Below are 17787 nucleotides of genomic sequence, written 5' to 3'. Positions count from 1 at the left end.
AAACCGAATTGATCCGATGCAACCATGACTCAGAGATAATGCGGATTCGATGCGGAGCTGTTTGAAAAACATTGGTCTGAACCATTAATGTATCAAGCAAACTAATTGCTAATGGGCCAAAAGCCCATTACAACTCATCTGCACTGGCGCGAGTTACCCTCCGCCATCCGCCCTGCAACTTCACTTCTTCCTTCAACTTCAACTATATTTTTACTCTGCAAAAAACTGAAACATCCTCCGTAACCGCCATTAACAGTCGTCTGATCGTTCAAATGGACGCTTTGTTCGATTCAATCAACGTCCGAGACCTCCTCTCCACCGGCGACCTGACGGACTCTACCACTCCGCTCTCCGCCCCCGATCTCCGCCTCCTTATAACCAGGCTTGAGTCTCATTCTCTTCAAATCAAGTCCAGAGTCCAGTCTTACCTCATTTCTCACCACAGCGATTTCTCCTCTCTCTTCTCCCTATGTAACGGCGCCGTTTCGCAGACTAATCAAATCAATGAGAAGATATCGGATCTGATAGGTTTGCTTTCTGATTCTCCTATTGATGTTGAGATTAAAGAGATCGTTGAGGAGGCGAGTGCGAAAATGAGGGAGGCGAGGGTTAAGAGGGAATTGTTGGAGTTGGTGAGGGCAATTGTTGGAATTAGCGAGAGATTGAGAGATGCAAGAGAGGCAATAAAAAATGGACGGATGAGATTTGCTGCTGAAGAAGTGAGGGACTTGAAGAAGGCATTGAGAATTGGTGATGAGAATGAGAAGGACCCTTTAGTTTATAGCTTATTAAGGAAGGAGTGGCTCGATTGCTTTGAAGAGGTAACGACTTTAATTTTTTTTTTTTTTTTTTTTTTTTTTTTTTTTTTTTTTTTTTTGAGTTTGTACTGATAATGCTCTGTTTGGTTGCTGAGAAAATTGAGAAAAATCAAAGAAAGTATTGTATGAGTGGTAATTGGATATCTTAGCTTCGTTTTGTTATATATGAGTGGTGTTCATATGCCACTTATTTTGTTATTATAGAATCGTACGGAACACAGATAATTATGGTTTTCTAGCAAAAATTACTGTGGGTAGTCGAAGTTGGTAACTTATAATGGAAGATACCATAGTAATTTATTTTGTGAAGCAACACAATGCCCAGCAACCACATGGAGTATTATTATATTTACTATTTCGATGAATTGTGATTGGTATATTGTGATTTTTATTGAGTTTGTGATTGTTTTTTAGATGAATTGGATTTGGGTTTGTAGATACAAGAGCTGCTTGTGAGGTTCATGGAAAATGCAGTGCGGTTTGAGCCTGATTCTGGTGGGATCCGAGTCAAGTATGACTTATGCATTGATGGAGTTGTTGGGGTTGACCTTTACACAGTTCTGGAAGCATTGGAAGTGAGTGTGCTTGTTATCTAATCTTCCTCAAGAAAATTCAATTTTTATTGAGATATACAAGATATTATGTTGAAAGGCCTTAAACCTCTTCAGAGCTTGCTTCGCTGTTTGTAAAATTTGAAGCATGAATTCTGTTAGCTACTTCATATGGCTGCATTTGTTTATGTGTGGATAATAGTTTCAAAACCTCTATTTTATGCACCTGTAACATGTAGTGTAAAATACTGCTTCTTTTCTAGGCCTAATAACTATCATGAAATATTAAGTGCCCTTGGAAACTTGCTCCACTGAAAATGTCAATGCGATGAATACATGCTTATATTGAACCCAATAGTTCAATTCATTTCACTCATTTATTAGAGATCCTGTAGGTGATTGGAATTTTGGATTATGGACTTGCTAAAGTAGCTGACCAAACGATCAAGTTTGTTATTACTCCTGCTGTAAATTCCAAATCGTCTGTTTCCTTCATAGAAGATTCAGAAAAAGTCTCAAAAGAAAAGGCTGAGGCAATGTTGAAGATGGTAGTGATGTCCGATCATAAGGTAAATTTTCTTGGTAACATTTTCTAAATTTTTTCCTATTGTTGACATTTTATTGATGTCCGGTAAAAGGGAATGCCAATTATATAGGTGTAGTATGATGCGTACTTGTACATTTTTGGCTTGCTGTAACATGGCATTCTCTACAAATATTTGCACATTTATATATAAAAGATTGAAAAGAAATTGAGTCATGTAGAGGCAACAAAAGCTCTACAGATGGATCAAACCAACTTGGGTATCATCTTTGCATTAATTTTTTAATTTTTAGTTTTTTTAGTGGTGGTACATGCTCATTGATGCTTTCATATGTGTTTTTCTTCCATTATCAGATGGAAGATGTGGATGGTGAGAACATGTATTCGGCGATTGTTCAGGTGGTAAAGTTTATTTGTGAACGTATATGCTTCCAAAATGCTTCTTGGATTCGATGTTTTGGAAGATTGACATGGCCTAGGATATCCGAGTTGATTATTTCGAACTTCCTCTCCAAGGTTTGTTTATCTCTCTTCAAACTTGAGCTAAATTTGCCTATTTCCTATTTTGTTTCCTATATATATATTCATGATCTTTTCAGTCAAAGCTGCAAATATGTCAAAATGTTTGTCCGACTTATGTGCTTAGTTGACAAGTGTCTTGATAGTTTTGCCTTGTATTGTTTACTGTGTGCAAGCATTGATGAATGTTTTCTCATCAGTGTGGAAGTTCACATTTGTTTGGACTAAAAAGAAACCGCAATTTCACCAAATAATGGAATTTGTTTATTCATTTGCTTTAAGTTGTGCTTCATATGATTGTCTGTTCTGGTGCTGCATTTTTCATCTTCTTCTTTGTTTTGTTTTTGTTTCAATTTATGTAACTTCCTCCAATACAGCTGTGGAGGAAAATGAAGTGTTTCTTTAGATATATCTGTGTTGGTTTTTTTTAGGCTGTTCCTCAAGATGCTTCAAAGCTTGCTGACTTTCAGAAGATCATCAAACACACATCGGATTTTGAGACTGATTTAAAAGGAATGAAATTTATCTCTGCATCTGATAGCGCAGATCAAAAGTTGAGCAGTTTTGCTGAAAATGTTGAGATTCACTTTGCAACTAGAAAGAAGACGGAAATATTGGCAAAAGCTAGAAATTTGCTTCTACAGTGTGACTTTGCCATTCCACAGGTGAGCTTTTAGAGACTACAACACCTATTGCTGTAGATACTGATAAATTTCAGTCAGCTTCTGAATAATGGATTTCCACAGGAGCACACAAGAAAAGGTCTTCCAATAAAGAATACTGGAATTGCTGTAGATTCTCCTGAGCATGTCGTTGACTTGCTTTTTCTATCTGAGAGGTGTGTGGTGTCCGAAGGAGCTTCCCAACTAATGGAGCTAGTGCATAAGACCCTTAAGGTGGTTGCCAAAAAATAAAGTAATTTAGACTTTTTGCAGTACTTTGAAAATTGTAACACATTGTTTTATAATACAGTAGCCCTATCAGTTGAGTGAGGCAGAATGTCTCTGTCACATGGGTTTTCTGCCTTCCCCACTCTATAAGTTACCATTCGTATTGATTGATTTGATTGGCTATCATCTATGCCTGCTCCAGTTAGATTTTTGAGGAGATGTAAGGATGTTAGCTATTCATTAGGATAATTGAAATTGATAGGGACTTTTAGAGGTGGACTGTGTGGCATATCTAGCTATCAAGAATTGAAGAATTTCATGAAGTTGCTGCATGTTTGCGATCCTCATTTTGTTCTAACATATTGAAAAATTGATATGGTATATGGAAGAGATGCAAGAGTGTTTCCAATTCAGGAGGATAGTATGAAATTGAGATGTTATTTTAGAGTTTTATGCATGTAGCTATTAGATTAAGGAGGAATTTGGACTGTGTAACATATATAGCTATCAGGAATTGAAGAATTTCATGAAATTGCTGCATGTTGCCATACTCATTTGTACTAATATATTGAAAAGTTGATATGCTTTATGGACGAGATGGGAGAGTGTTTCCAATTCAGGAGGATAGTACGAATTTGAGATGTTATTTTAGAGTTTTATGCATGTAGCTATTGGATTAAGGAAGAATTTCATAAAACAGCTATAAAAAGTGTTTAGCTTTCTATGAGCCAGCATATTTTATGTTATTGTGTTATCCAGTACAAAAGATTTAAATCTGGTCTTTATACTGGATGAACTGTTCCAGTTTTGCCCTCCACCCCCCTCTCTCTTTTCACACTACATTGCATGCACAGGAAATGAGATAATGCCTCAACTAAATATATGTATGGAGAATTTGGTTGAACTTTTGGAACCTGAAGCCAGAACTCTCTTCTGGATGTGGAGATGTTGGGATCCGTTATCCCAATGGAGGTTCCATAGGATCAATCCTTTCCCTTACTTTGTCCCCTCTCCTTTTGTGTCTTTCATGCAAGATTCTCTGGATTGTTTTTTTATATGTCATTTTTATATTCAAAGAAATTTTGAAGAGGTTCAATTAATGTGGAGTTTTTACAAATAACAAAGAATTATTTATATTTCATTGAAAATTTATAGGGATGCAATTGTGCGAGTCTGCTGCATCTCCTTCTGGCCTGTAAAAATGACCATTAACATAACTTTTCTGTGGATGTTATGGTGAAAAATCTGTCATTAAGTTGCATAAACTCAAAGGTAATGTGTGTTTTACTTATGTCAGTTACAATTTGGTGCAGGACATTTGCTTGTCATCTCCAAGAGTTGCATTGGAATTCTACCATGCTGCAAGGGATGCTATACTTCTCTATGAGGCTGTGATTCCTGTCAAGGTTAGTGCGTGGAAGGTAGTTTGCAGCAAGAAAATTTACCTGTCGAATCCAATGTAGTAGTTTTCTCAGGGATGGTTCATGGTTGCGTTGAACTATGCGTTATTTGCAGAAGATAATGAAGCATTTAGGGAAGCCTTCTATGAAAGCCCTTTTTTTTCCCCTGATCTAACTGTGATTGTGGAAATTTTATTCTCTTGTTTCTGAGACAAATTATTCGTGAGTTCTAACAGAAATTCTTTGTTTTACATTTGCTAAATCTATTTTGTTTTCATCAAATTTATTTCAGATAATTTATGTACATGTGTTTCTATTGTTCTTTGTGACGGACTGTATGTAATATATATTATCTGAATCTGAGCTTTAATTCTAACACTTCTGTCTACTTTATGGTTCACTAGACACAAAATGTGTTAGTTCTTCAAGGCATTTATATGTTCATAATTATATAATTAACCTTCAATTTTGATTTATGAAGCTAGAGAGGCAGCTTGATAGCATCAACCAGGCTGCTGTTCTGATGCACAATGACTGTCTTTATATATCTCAAGAGATACTTGGACTGGCATTTGAGGTATGCATGTATAGACTGGTGCCATAATCAATCATGTGTGTGTTTTGCCCAAACTCCTCATTCTTAGTAGACTGTTGAATAGCTATTGTTTTGAAGTGAAAGTAATTCACAATGCACGTTTGCTTGTATAGTAGACAAACTAACAGCTTGCTGCTTTTGATTTTGATGATATTCCAGTATAGGTCAGACTTCCCAGATAGTATTAAAGAACACACTGTTTTTGCTGACATGGCTCCAAGATTTCATGTAATGGCACAGGAGATACTGCATAGACAAATCCGACTTGTTATTTTTAACTTGAAAGAGGTAAATTATCTGATATGCAGAGTCCATATGACAGACATTTCCAGAAAGTTTTGAAGGTTTCCTGACCTTATGAACCGACATTATGCTCTTTCTTGACTTTATGTGAATGCTGTTTTTAGGCCATAGATAATGCTGATGGTTTTCAGAATACTCATCAAATGCAGCAATTTGAATCTGCAAAGTTTAGCATAGATCAGGTTGCTATGTTTTGTGCATGTACTTTTTCCTTCAATTGTCAATTGTCTTTATCTTAATTGTTGAGGGAGAGCTAAATGTTCCTCTCTCAGGTGGTTTTTATACTTGAAAAAGTACGTCTCATATGGGAGCCACTCCTGCTGCCTTCCATTTACAAGAATGGGATGTGTATGGTTCTAGAGTCAGTTTTCTCTAGAATTGTCAAAGATATACTCCTTCTAGATGATATGGCAGCTGATGAAACATTACAGGTATGATCTAATAGGATACTAAATTTTTTGTGGCTTTCAAAGCCGGAGTTAAGAGAAATTTATTTGTATTCCCCAGCTTCAAAGACTCATATATTTGATGCTGGAAAGCCTAAATTCTTTGATGGAGTCCTTGATTGCTGTCATCCAAAAGGAGAAGTCAGAAGGATATTCTAGATTTCCTCTTGATGATGTTGTACCTTCTTTATGTAAAATCCGCAAACTTGCTGGTATGATTTCAGTCTGTTACTTGAATTGATTTCTGGAAATTGATAGATTTAGTTGATGTATTGCACTTTTTTCTCTGAATTTTTTTTCACTATTTTGCTCTATAATTCTCAGAACTTCTAGACATGCCTTTAAAATCAATATCGGCAGCTTGGGAAAGTGGGGAGCTCCTCAGCTGTGGTTTTACAGTGTCAGAGGTATATGCACATGTGCAACCCTCAAATGACCTTTTCTTCGGATATATTATATATATTTGCCAGCTGTTTAGAAATTCTAATTTTGTTTTTAATATATGCAATTCATTCTGACAATTCCAGAAAAGGGGTTCTTGTTGCAGTCAAATGTTTCTGTAATTGTAGGCAGCTTTTTGTACGGGGTTAATAAGAATGGATATGCATGTTTAAGAGAAAAATTAATGGTGGAATTTAGGGATAAGAGTAGTGGAAGTGATGGGGTTTGTGTGCTAACATCCTTTAATGCCTCCCTCCATATATCAAGGGGATACCATGTTAGAACCCATTATGAATTGAGGTTAAAATTGCTTTTTTAAAGAAGCACTGTTTTAGATACTATTGTAAAAAGCAGTTAAAGAGCATTGTTCAATTGTTTTGAAAAATAACTTCTTATTACACTAAAACAAACTTTAATAACTTCTCATTAGTGTTTTTAACATAAGCTCAAACAATATTGCCAAACAAATCCTTAATTGGGTATTGATGTAGCTCATTAGTCTCACGTCAAACACACTCCAAGGGGGCAATAAATTTTCTAGCTATTTGTTCTTGTGATTACCCTCACTCAATGGTTGGAGCTTAAGTTTACAGTCCCAGGATAAACCTGAACTTCATTGTCTCGCTGATAGCATATTACTTGTGGGATGAAAGATCTATGCTTTGTGTGGAGGTTAGTCAAATACACAAAGAGATTAAGCTTCTTAATCCGGAAGGAAAATTTTCTGATGTCTACTAATTAATTAAAAACAAGAGCCAAGTATGAGATCAAACTCCTAAAATGCATTTGTTGGTTACATTTTGGTGTCATATTCTACCTGATTTGTGTGCGTAGAGGCTCTTTCAATTTTGCAGGTGGAAGATTTCATTAAAGCCATATTTACTGATTCACCTCTGCGAAAAGAATGCTTATGGAGGATAGAAAATGTCGGCATATAAAAATTACTTGCAGCTTTTTTGTGGGGGAAAACAGCCAAAGTTAATCTCTCAAACATCGATTGATTTCGCTATCCAATCAACAGAGCTAGATTTACAGGTTTGTCATATGTTTTGTAAAGCATTTTTTTTTTTTTTTATAAGGTGAAATACTGTGTAACACGAGTGTATTTCTGTAGAATGTACATTTTTCCCCCCTTTATATATACGCTTGGAAGAGAGGAAAAAGCTGGAAATTTGAGTTAGGAAGCACCGAGTTTTTCTCTTTTAAGTTGTAGAACTAATTAATCTGCAGCAGATGCTTTGTACATGTATACTTAACCTCAGCATTTGGATGAGGGATTTGAATAGGAAGGAGTTGAGAATTTTTGATGGAAATTAATTTGTTGGTTTGATTAGAGATATGTTGGATTCACGGATACATGCTTGTTCGGTGATTATGTTAATTATTCTAATTAATTAGAAATAAACTTCCATTCAAGAAATTAACTTATAAAGCGAATGACTGAAAAACACTAGGGTGTTTTAATGTTTAGTTCCTATAGTAATAAGTTATATCTTTGTTTTCAGAATTTAATTAAACAGTCCTTTTATTGTATCGTCATTCAACTAAATAATCAAAATTTTGCTGATCGGAATCAAATTTTATTGTTGAACTTTAATTTAATCTAAATATTCTTTTAAAAGAAATTTAGCAATTCATCAATGACTATAATATAAATACACCACAATATTCTCATAAGAACAATAACTAATTAAACATGAATGACTTTCACTAATATCTTAATAAGTTAAGGATAAAAAAAGATAAAATAATTTTATTGATTAAATATTTAATATACGTGTTTTGTCAAACTATACATATAAAATGGAACGGAGAAAGTATGTATATTATATAGTATAATATATCCAATTAAAATTAAACTATCTTTATTTTTCAACCAATAAAATTAAAATCTTAAAATCCTTAAAAATATTATATTCTTATCATATATGATATATATTGTTAATAATAATTTATTGTTTTATCAATTTAGATTTAAGTAGAAAATTAGACCAATTAAAATTAAATTATATATATTTTTAATCAATAAAATTAAAATTATTAATTAATATTTTATCTATCCATAAACTTAACACGGGTCTTTTAGCAAATCCCAATGTTTTATAAATATTTTCACTTATATATATAAAGGGAGATTATAGATATACACACATTATAATCATAATGTATAGAAAAATAATTATATTTCTTAATAGTCATTTTATGTTTTAACCGTAACCACTATCAACTATCCGCTGATATAAACAGTTAAATTAAACGGTTAAATTATACTTTTTAAGAAATAATTTCTCTAAAAATTTCACTTCTCCATAAATATGCTTTCCGAAAAATAAGACATCTTGCACAAAAAAAAAACCTTAGTCCTATGACTGTGGACTACACAACAAGAGTATGAATTTCCATTTTATTAAACCTTAATCAATTACTACAAACACATTGATATTATTTTTGGTCTATATAACCGGTCCTAATTCCACTCCAATTATTAAGCCAATAGCTCACTCGAATTTTAAGGATTGAAATGTAAAAACCTAAGTATTAAGTTTTGAAGACCTAAGCATTAACAAAATACTGAATCATACATATCCTTAATACATTTTAATATTGCTGATTAATTTATAACGTAATTTTATTTTAAATATCATTTTATACCCAATCATAAATTACGACGTGGTGAAATTAAAAAAAAAAAAATCAATTTGTCTCTTAAATCTTTTTTATATGGAATTAAATTTAAAACAAAATTTTAATCTGGGTTAAGGTAAAAACTTTGATTATGACTATTTTGACCTAGTCATTAATTAAGTAATAAAATAAAAATAATTTTTTTATTTTCAAGAAATAAAAATCATTTAGCAACTCAAACAAAAACAGAAAAACAACGTCTGAAGGCATTTTCTTGTAGCCCTTATCTCTTTCTATTATTCTCCATTAAAAACTGTAAAGGGCGGTGGGCGGTAGGCGGTGGTGGTGCAGTTTGTGGTTGCTATATTGGATAGCGATGGATATAGCTCCCAAGTGCATGGCTAAAAACTTCAAATTTTAAATCAATGTAAATTTCAAATAAATATATATCAAAAAATTAAAAATTCATTACCAAACAAACTGTTCAATCTTCATCAGCTGAGCAACTTACCAGAAAACTCCATAAATCATGAAACATCTAAAGAGTCAAAGTCATACGTATTCTTTTTTCTCGTCAACGGTTGGTGATCAAAGCTGAAGAATATTGACCTTTGACACTTTCAAGCTCCTACACTACACATCTAAATAAAATAAAATATAGTTGCCAATGTCATTCATCTTAACTAAAAAATATTTCTAATCCAATTTTATCTATCATTTTTCAAAATTTTATTTTCTAGATTATTGTTTTTTTTTTCCTATTTTATCCTTATTTTCATCTGATATTGTACTAGTTTTTATAATTTTTTACAAATTGATCGGTAATATGTAGAAAAAAAATTAATTTTTAAAATTTTAAAACAAATCAATAACAATTCAATAAAAAGCAAATAATTTTTTAGCAGCACTAATGAAAATTCTCAATTCTGAATCATAACAGTAAGCCAAAAATGAAAAAAAGAAATTCATGAATGAGAATTCAATTCGCATTTAAAGGAAACGAGTGATTAACCAGAAATTAAAAAAAAAAAAAAAAATTCTCCTCCAAGAATTTGCAAGGAAAAGAATTAAAAAACACTAAAAAGAAAAAAAATTAAATTAATCTCTACTAAAAAATCCCCATATTTTCTCTCCGATAAAACTTGTAATCTTCCTTACAGTGCTATCTTTCTCCAATTCCTCATCAAAACCTTCAGCTTCAGCTGGGGAATTCTTTTCCACTGATTCTGATTCCTTCATTAACTTCTCCTCTGTATTAGAACTACTAATCTCTTTTAACTCATCATAAACTCGCTTGCCTTTCTCTTTCTTGTTGTTCTTCTTCTTCTTCAAACTCTTCTTCTTCTTCTGGAACAATCCTTCCTCATAAGCTTCAATTATGTCATGTATCACTTGACGGTTCGGCGAACTGTCCCAGCGCGCCCAATAATTCATATAACAACTAAAACAATTGCAATCAAACACTGGATCATGGTCCCTACCATCGCTGCTATTTTGAGTAGTTTCCCGGTGACCAATAAAGTTTGAGTTTGATGAGGTTCCGGAGCAGGAAATTAGGTAGGCTAAGACTTCTCTGTCCTCGGCGGAAAGAGCAGCAGCTAAAGTGAGAATCGTTGCCGGAAGTAGTGATGAGTGATCGGTTATAGGCGGAGATGGGTGGACTTTGCCTTTCTTGTAGAGATTCTTCATTATAACTCTGGTTATGGTTTTGGTTATGGTTTGTACTCTGTACTGATTTGAAAAGTGTATTTATTTTGGTCTTTGTGTATTTTTCCAAACAAATAAAAAACTTGGGAGTATTTATTGGTTTTGGGGAATTTCTAACTCTTTTGTCAAAATCAAGGACGAGTTCAACACTCGAATCACACGCCAATTTAAACATTCTCTCTCCTTTCCACACTTTAAGTGGGCTTTTACTACTGTTCTCACTCCTTTCCACCCTTAAACTGGGCTTTTACTAGTATTCAGACTTAATAATTTCTCTACAGATACATAACTCTCGTATATACAATATGCCATTCAGATTTATATAAATAAATATTAAAAAATAAGATTATCGAATATTTTATAATTATATAATCTCATATTCATATATGTAAAATCAATTTTACTATAAAGATAATTCATTAAAAAAATTAGATGTAAATACCATAGGAAATTATGATGTAGGAATTTTTAAGAAAATATATAGATTGAATAGTATATATTTATATATATATATATTTACAAATTTAATTGAAATTTTAAAATTATATATTTTTTCATAATTCAAAAGCGAATCTGGCATTATAAAAAATAAAAAATGATTATACGTTAATTTTTAATTAATTTATTTTGACATACGAATTGATATCTTGAAGCTTTGCTTTTACTTTTTAGAAGGTTTTTAAGTGAAAATTTTATTAGATGCATAAAGTTAATATTTAAATAATTTAAATTTAATGCACGGTGAAAAGCAAATTATGTACAGATATTAAAATTTTTAATCTATTTCTCCAATTTTATATTTTAATTATTTGTTAAAAATAATTAATATGCTATATGTTTTTTTGAATATAAAAAATAATCATAACAAATGAATAAAACTTAATTTTTCTTTTAAAAAATGAATATAACTTATTTTAAAGGCAAAAGGTCGTTTAAATATTTTTAAATCTATGATTTATATTTAAATAGTGTTAATCTAAGAGTCAACACAAACTTCTGTATGTATAAAAAAAATCTTCATTATTTATAAATTTAACCCCTTAACTGATCAAGAAAATAGTTAATTTATCTTAACTTTATAAAATTTCATTTTAAATTATTTCAATATTTTTTATCTTTTTAAATTTTAACATTTCTCTTAGTATTTCCCCAACAGCTGCTATTCCATCAATTACATTCTGTAACTTTTTCATATTAGCTGCTAGTTGATTTAAAAGCTTAATATGTGGTTTCACCTTTAATTTTTAAGTTTTATTGTAATTTTACTCCAATTTGACATTTATGTCAATTTCACACTAAACTTTAATCTTTTGTTGCAGTTCACCTTGAATTTTAATCTTTTGTTGCAGTTCACACTGAATTTTAATCTATTGTTGCAAATTTACCTTGAATTTTAATCTTTTGTTGCAATTTCACTCCAATCTGATCTTTATATCAATTTCACCTTGAACTTTGATATTTTATTGCAATAGCACCATAATTAATAAAAAAAAAAAAAGAGTTCATGTATCAAATAATTAATTTTTAAATATTACTTATTATCAATAAAAGAAAAATTTTAAAATTTTAAAAATAACAATAGAGATTGTCCTTACCATTAATCCAAACTCCCTCATTCACACAAATGTATTAAGTTAATTAAGCCCAAAGTCAAGAGTGAATCTATTTTTTATTTACAATTTACGTCCTAATTATAATTTAGGGTGCTATTGCAATAAAACGTCAAAGTTCAAGGTGAAATTGGTATAAAGATCAAATTAGAGTGAAATTGCAATAAAAGGTTAAAATTCAAGATGAAATTAGCATAAAGATCAAATCAAAGTGAAATTGCAATAAAACTTAAAATTGAGGGTAAACAATATATTAATCCTTGATTTAAATATATTATTTTATTTAGATTCCTTTAACTTTATAAAAATAACTATTGATAAAATTTTCAAATTAATATTTTTATTTTTAATTGTTTTAAATAATAATTTTATTAAGTATTATTTAAAAATTTAATTAGCATTTTTTATTCCTATAATACATTACAATAAAAAATAATATGTCACTTAAAATTAAAAATATACGTGCATTATACACCATAATTTATAAAATAATAATCATATTATTACTGGTAATTTTATATTTTAAGAGTAACCGATACCAAAATTTTACCAAACACCTCTCTATCAGTCACCAACTATCAATGCCCGCTATCAAACTATTAGGTTGATAGACAATTAAATCAAATAGACTCTTAGTGAAATTTAATAGGAAATATAAATCAAATTAAAATTGCAAAAAAAAAAAAAACTTAATTTCTCGTTAATGTTCTCACACCGACATATATTCATGGGCAAAAAAAAACCACTTAAGCTATACTACTTGTAAATGGAGTAAGTATGGAAAATGATAAACCTAGACTTCCTCTCTAACACTTCTAAATTGTGAGAATAAATGTAAATAAGGTAAATAAATAAATCTTAAAAAATTATAGATAAATAAATTTTGGAATTGACTAATGAATTTTTTTTAACTCAAATATTTAATTATTTTTATTATCAATACTTAAAACTTCTACTTTCTAAATTAGAGATTACACAATTAAAATTTATAATTTTACAATTTGGGAATCTATTTAAGTGAATTTTCCATATTTATTTTGATGTCTTTATTGTCACAATTATCGGCTTATTATTTCTACTCATCATTCTTACATGTGTCACGACCCGATTCCATGGGTCGGACCGGCACTAGGGCCCAGGTAAGCTTAAGGCCCCCGAGGCCCGTAGTAAGCCTGAAACACTAGAATCTATTATCTCGGTCTAAATTTCAATATTCTGTCCATATGATTATGAAAAAATAAACCTCAATATTTTATTATTTCTCAGCCGAAGTTTATCTTCTACATTTCACAGTTCGAGCCCCATTTACAATACAACACATTTTTAGTATAGGCTAACAGAATTACTTCATCTATATTACTACACGACTAGATGTATGTAAATTCTACAACTGCGGAGTCACTAACTGTTTGTTATACACAGCTTCCTATACATATAATTACATAGCAAAACAATTATGGAACTAGGAAAACTTTTAATAACCCTGCGGCGAAGAAACATAGCTTAACCCGAATTAAAGAGAAACTTACTTCCTGAAAAATTTAAACAAGACATGTGAGTTTTCTAAGGAGTAATAATTATTGCACAACACACGCAGTCACACAAATGTGTACACATATTAATCTAGTCATCCGACTAGTTATATGCTCACGCAGCCAGTCACACAAATGGCATATCATCAGCACTCACAATCATAAACATCTTCATATAATCACATCACGTGGAAATTAGTCAGTGGCGCCACCTGAAACCCCAACGAGCCGTCCTCACACATGGCTCGCCCTCTCATACATGTGCACCAGGGAGCCGATCCCCCATACGGCCAACTGGTCTAATCCTCACTGACCAGTCCTCTCATTATTTTTCCATTCTCTCTTTTCTTTTCCATACCAACAGGAGGCAACCCGGTGGTCTCCATCCAATCTAGATCATCAAGCGCTCACAACAGGAGGCCACCCTGCGGGCTACAATCAAATCTAGATTATCAGGTGCGCAACAACAAGAAGCCATCCTGTGAATTTCCATATAATCTATATCGTCAGGTGCACAAGGGGGCGCCGATCTCCCATTTTCCCGGCCGACGGTCAACTATCATATCATATTCAAGATCCATATCACAGACCGTCCTCACAAACCCATGGTGGTCCACTTCATCCCAATTCCACACAAACAAAGCATAGCATTTTCAAAACACAATTAATCAAACATTGCAATCAAATGCAAGCATGTTAATCAATTAAACATCGTAATGCAATGCACAATTTAGACATCCAAAACCAAATGCAAATAAATAAATAAGTAGCATTAACAATAAACAACAATAATAAAATAAATAATAGTAATAAACAATAATAATGAAAATAAATAAATAAATAATGAAATAATTAAATGATTAATGATGATAATAAATAAATAATTAGAGCCCTTTATTTATTATGTATCAAATTATAGAATTTATCTAAATAAGCTTATTTATTATGTTATTAATTAAAATTAATCTAGGTTCTATCGAAATTTCGGCATAACCTCCCCTAAAAATATGACTATCTACCTGTTTAAATATCACAATAATGTTATATATTTATCAACAATACACACAGCCCATCCGTCGGGCAATCAATCAATTTAATTCCCAACCTCCTTTCAAAGCAACCATGTCAACATTCACCAATTAATTTACAAATTATAATAACCTCCAACATGTTCCAATGATATTGTTAATTGTCCTCTAACTAATTATCAAATAAATGTACACTTTATAAATAAAACGTGCATCGATAAGTTAAATTCAACTATTCTCGTTTGATAGTTACTTAGCCTCTATTCATTATAAACTCCCCGTCGAGCCTTTACTTCATCATCCTTGCTTAAGGTATAAACCACATATATTTATACATTTGTTAAAATTCTAAACTAGCCACTAAGAATCAATGCTAACCTAAATAAAAATTCAATTAAATTTATTGTCATCCCAATCTATAGTTCATATTTCTTTGTCAATCACATCATTAAACCTTATCCACAACATTGTTAAATACGAATCATAAATATATAGCATTAATATAAACTCATTTAGCAAAACTCATAAAATCTTACCAACTAGCCCCTGCCAAGCTAAAGAAATCAGATTTCTGAATATAGCCTGTACATTACAGGCCAATGAACTCCTTTCTCAACAAGAACTTAATTGATAATATCCTAAATCTCATATCAAGGCAATAACTTAAACAAATGGTTAGATTAGCTACTGCCATATCAAATTTGTTCTAACACCTTAAAAAAAAACCGTAATAACCAAACATACTTACCAATTTCACATCAATTTCAGTTTGTGCTTATGAACAATTAAATCTGAGGTTTCCTCATATTTCATATATATATATATATATATATATATATATATATATATATATATATATATATATATATATATATATATATATATATACCTTGGATTGAAGCTTACTGCTGTCATTCTCATGCTATACCGAATTCCAAGCTATAAATCATCCTATTCATGCTAATATATTCAGTAGATTAATCTATAACTTAAATTAGATTGAAGAATCACATTCTCCTTAATAAAATTGCATGAACAGTAGTAGCTAGGAATTTAGTTCTAACATCAACTTAATTCATGAATCAAATCCTTCATCATTCAGCAAGAACTCATAAATTCTACTGAAGAAGGTCAAAATTCGGCTTACCAAATAGAAAGTGCCGCTGCTAGTTCGGTCGAAAGTGAAGGAGGTAGTGGTCGAAGAAACTGCAAGTGAGAAGATCGGGTCACAAACGCCGGCTAAGGACAATTGTCGCCAGAAAAATGAAGAACAGGACTGGTGGCGCTATTGTCCCGTTCGGAACGCAACCGCAGTTCCTTGCGTTTGCTGTGCCAGCAGGTGAACGGCAATGGAGAGGAAGAGTGTGAAGCTGCGCCGTCGTTCAGACCGCCTGGAGCCGCCGGAGAGCCAAGGAGGATACTGCGACGCGGTTCCGATCGAGGCAAGGTCGCAACTCTTCCTGCGACTGTTGCTTTCTCTAGAAACGAACGGAGAGAGGGAAGGAGAGGCCGGAGCTGCTGCGGCAAGGAGGCGACGGCAAGGCGTGGCGCTGGTCTCCGGTGATCGAAAAACGAGAGGAGGAGAGGGCCAGGTGAGATCGCGCGCCGAAGAAGAGGGGAAAAAGAAAAAAAAGAAAAAAAAAGAAAGAAAAAAAAAAGAGGAGGCGTTTCTAGAGAGTTCAAGGCCATTCCGGTTCTATTCGAACCGATTTGGTCCAAATCAATGGTTTGACCTGATTTAACTGTTCTCAAATCGAAAATTCCGACAATATACTTGGGCTTGGGCCCAACTCGCAAAATTTTGGACTCAAGTTAAGATTGTTTGGTGTTTATAGCCCAAATAGTTGAAAATCAAGATTTTTGATTTAATAAAAATTCGAAAGTTTCAAAAATAAAAATTCGGGGTATTACAACATGGTATCACTATTTCTATGTATAATTACTCTAAATTTTCTACCCCTATTCCTAGAGATTAATATTATTTTTCTTACTTACACCATTAGTTATGAGGTAATATTATTATTATTAGTTATGAGATTAATATTATTTTTCTTACACCATTAGTATCATTTTAACAAAAATTTATATTTTTACTGATTTAGTTTATGAATGACAATAGATACGGTCTAGATAAATCAATCCTTAAAATATCAATTAGCTACAATGTGACATCCCGACCCGACAAAGCGATCCTAGGATGGCAGGCTAGCTAGGGTAGTGGAATGTGGGACACAGGAATGAATCGAATCATATATCGAAAAGGGGGAAACTAATCATTAGAGGTGCCTTTTGGTGTAATGGCTGGAGAGTTGGAAGAACTCCAGGGTTCAGTGTGCTCGCTTAATAGAAATCTCAGGATGAGTGACCTCCTGGGAAGTTTTCCATTTCACCTGCGGGACAAAACCGTACGGGTAGGGTGTGCGGGGACTACACTAAGGTGTAGGGCGTTCGTGGACTACACCAAAGCGGACAATTCCTCTGATGATTAGAGTCGAGGCGTAACAGTTGGTATCAAAGCAGAAGTGACTATTGTGGTAGTAGTATATTGAGCTTTATGTAATCAAGAATTATGGCATGTATAAGTACTATATTTTCGGAGATTGTGTTATTTGAATTATAACTTAAGCATGTAATTAGCAATTATGTTGGTGTATATATTCGGAGATAAGCATAAGATTCATTAAATGATTGAATATAAAATATTTCAAGAGAGTTGGTATGATTAATTTATTAAGACTTGATATATATACTGAATGCAATTAATTGATGAATATTAAA

The 17787-nt window shown here is 32.2% G+C and overlaps 2 protein-coding genes across 4 annotated transcripts; one reads left to right on the top strand and one right to left on the bottom strand.

The window, feature by feature from the left end:
• The first annotated feature begins 111 nt into the window (after positions 1-111).
• Positions 112-7820, top strand: ATZW10 (centromere/kinetochore protein, putative (ZW10)). 3 transcript variants are annotated; one of them, XM_089719403.1, is made up of 15 exons: positions 114-821; positions 1256-1393; positions 1765-1938; positions 2268-2429; positions 2864-3097; positions 3179-3328; positions 4636-4728; positions 5204-5299; positions 5477-5605; positions 5725-5802; positions 5893-6051; positions 6128-6278; positions 6391-6473; positions 7342-7542; positions 7622-7820. In XM_089719403.1, exons 1-14 carry the CDS (start codon positions 273-275, stop codon positions 7426-7428), a joined length of 2283 nt encoding a protein of 760 aa, XP_089575529.1. In that variant the 5' UTR covers positions 114-272; the 3' UTR covers positions 7429-7542; positions 7622-7820. The 3 variants fall into 3 exon arrangements, with proteins under 3 accessions (XP_089575531.1, XP_089575529.1, XP_089575530.1); XM_089719404.1 differs by having other exon boundaries at positions 117-821; positions 7362-7542; XM_089719405.1 differs by lacking the exons at positions 2864-3097; positions 3179-3328 and having other exon boundaries at positions 112-821.
• A 2276-nt stretch (positions 7821-10096) lies between these two features.
• On the bottom strand, positions 10097-10977 carry LOC105640874 (uncharacterized). Its single transcript, XM_012225276.4, has one exon. It carries the CDS (start codon positions 10819-10821, stop codon positions 10231-10233), a length of 591 nt encoding a protein of 196 aa, XP_012080666.1. The 5' UTR covers positions 10822-10977; the 3' UTR covers positions 10097-10230.
• Between the last annotated feature and the right edge of the window lie 6810 nt (positions 10978-17787).

Source organism: Jatropha curcas, chromosome 3 (assembly GCF_041381405.1).
Source record: "Jatropha curcas cultivar XTBG-Jc1 chromosome 3, XTBG_Jcur_1.0, whole genome shotgun sequence".
Classification (NCBI taxonomy): Eukaryota; Viridiplantae; Streptophyta; class Magnoliopsida; order Malpighiales; family Euphorbiaceae; genus Jatropha; species Jatropha curcas.
Note: the sequence above shows the minus strand (reverse complement) of the source record. Positions and strands in the feature narration are given on the sequence as shown.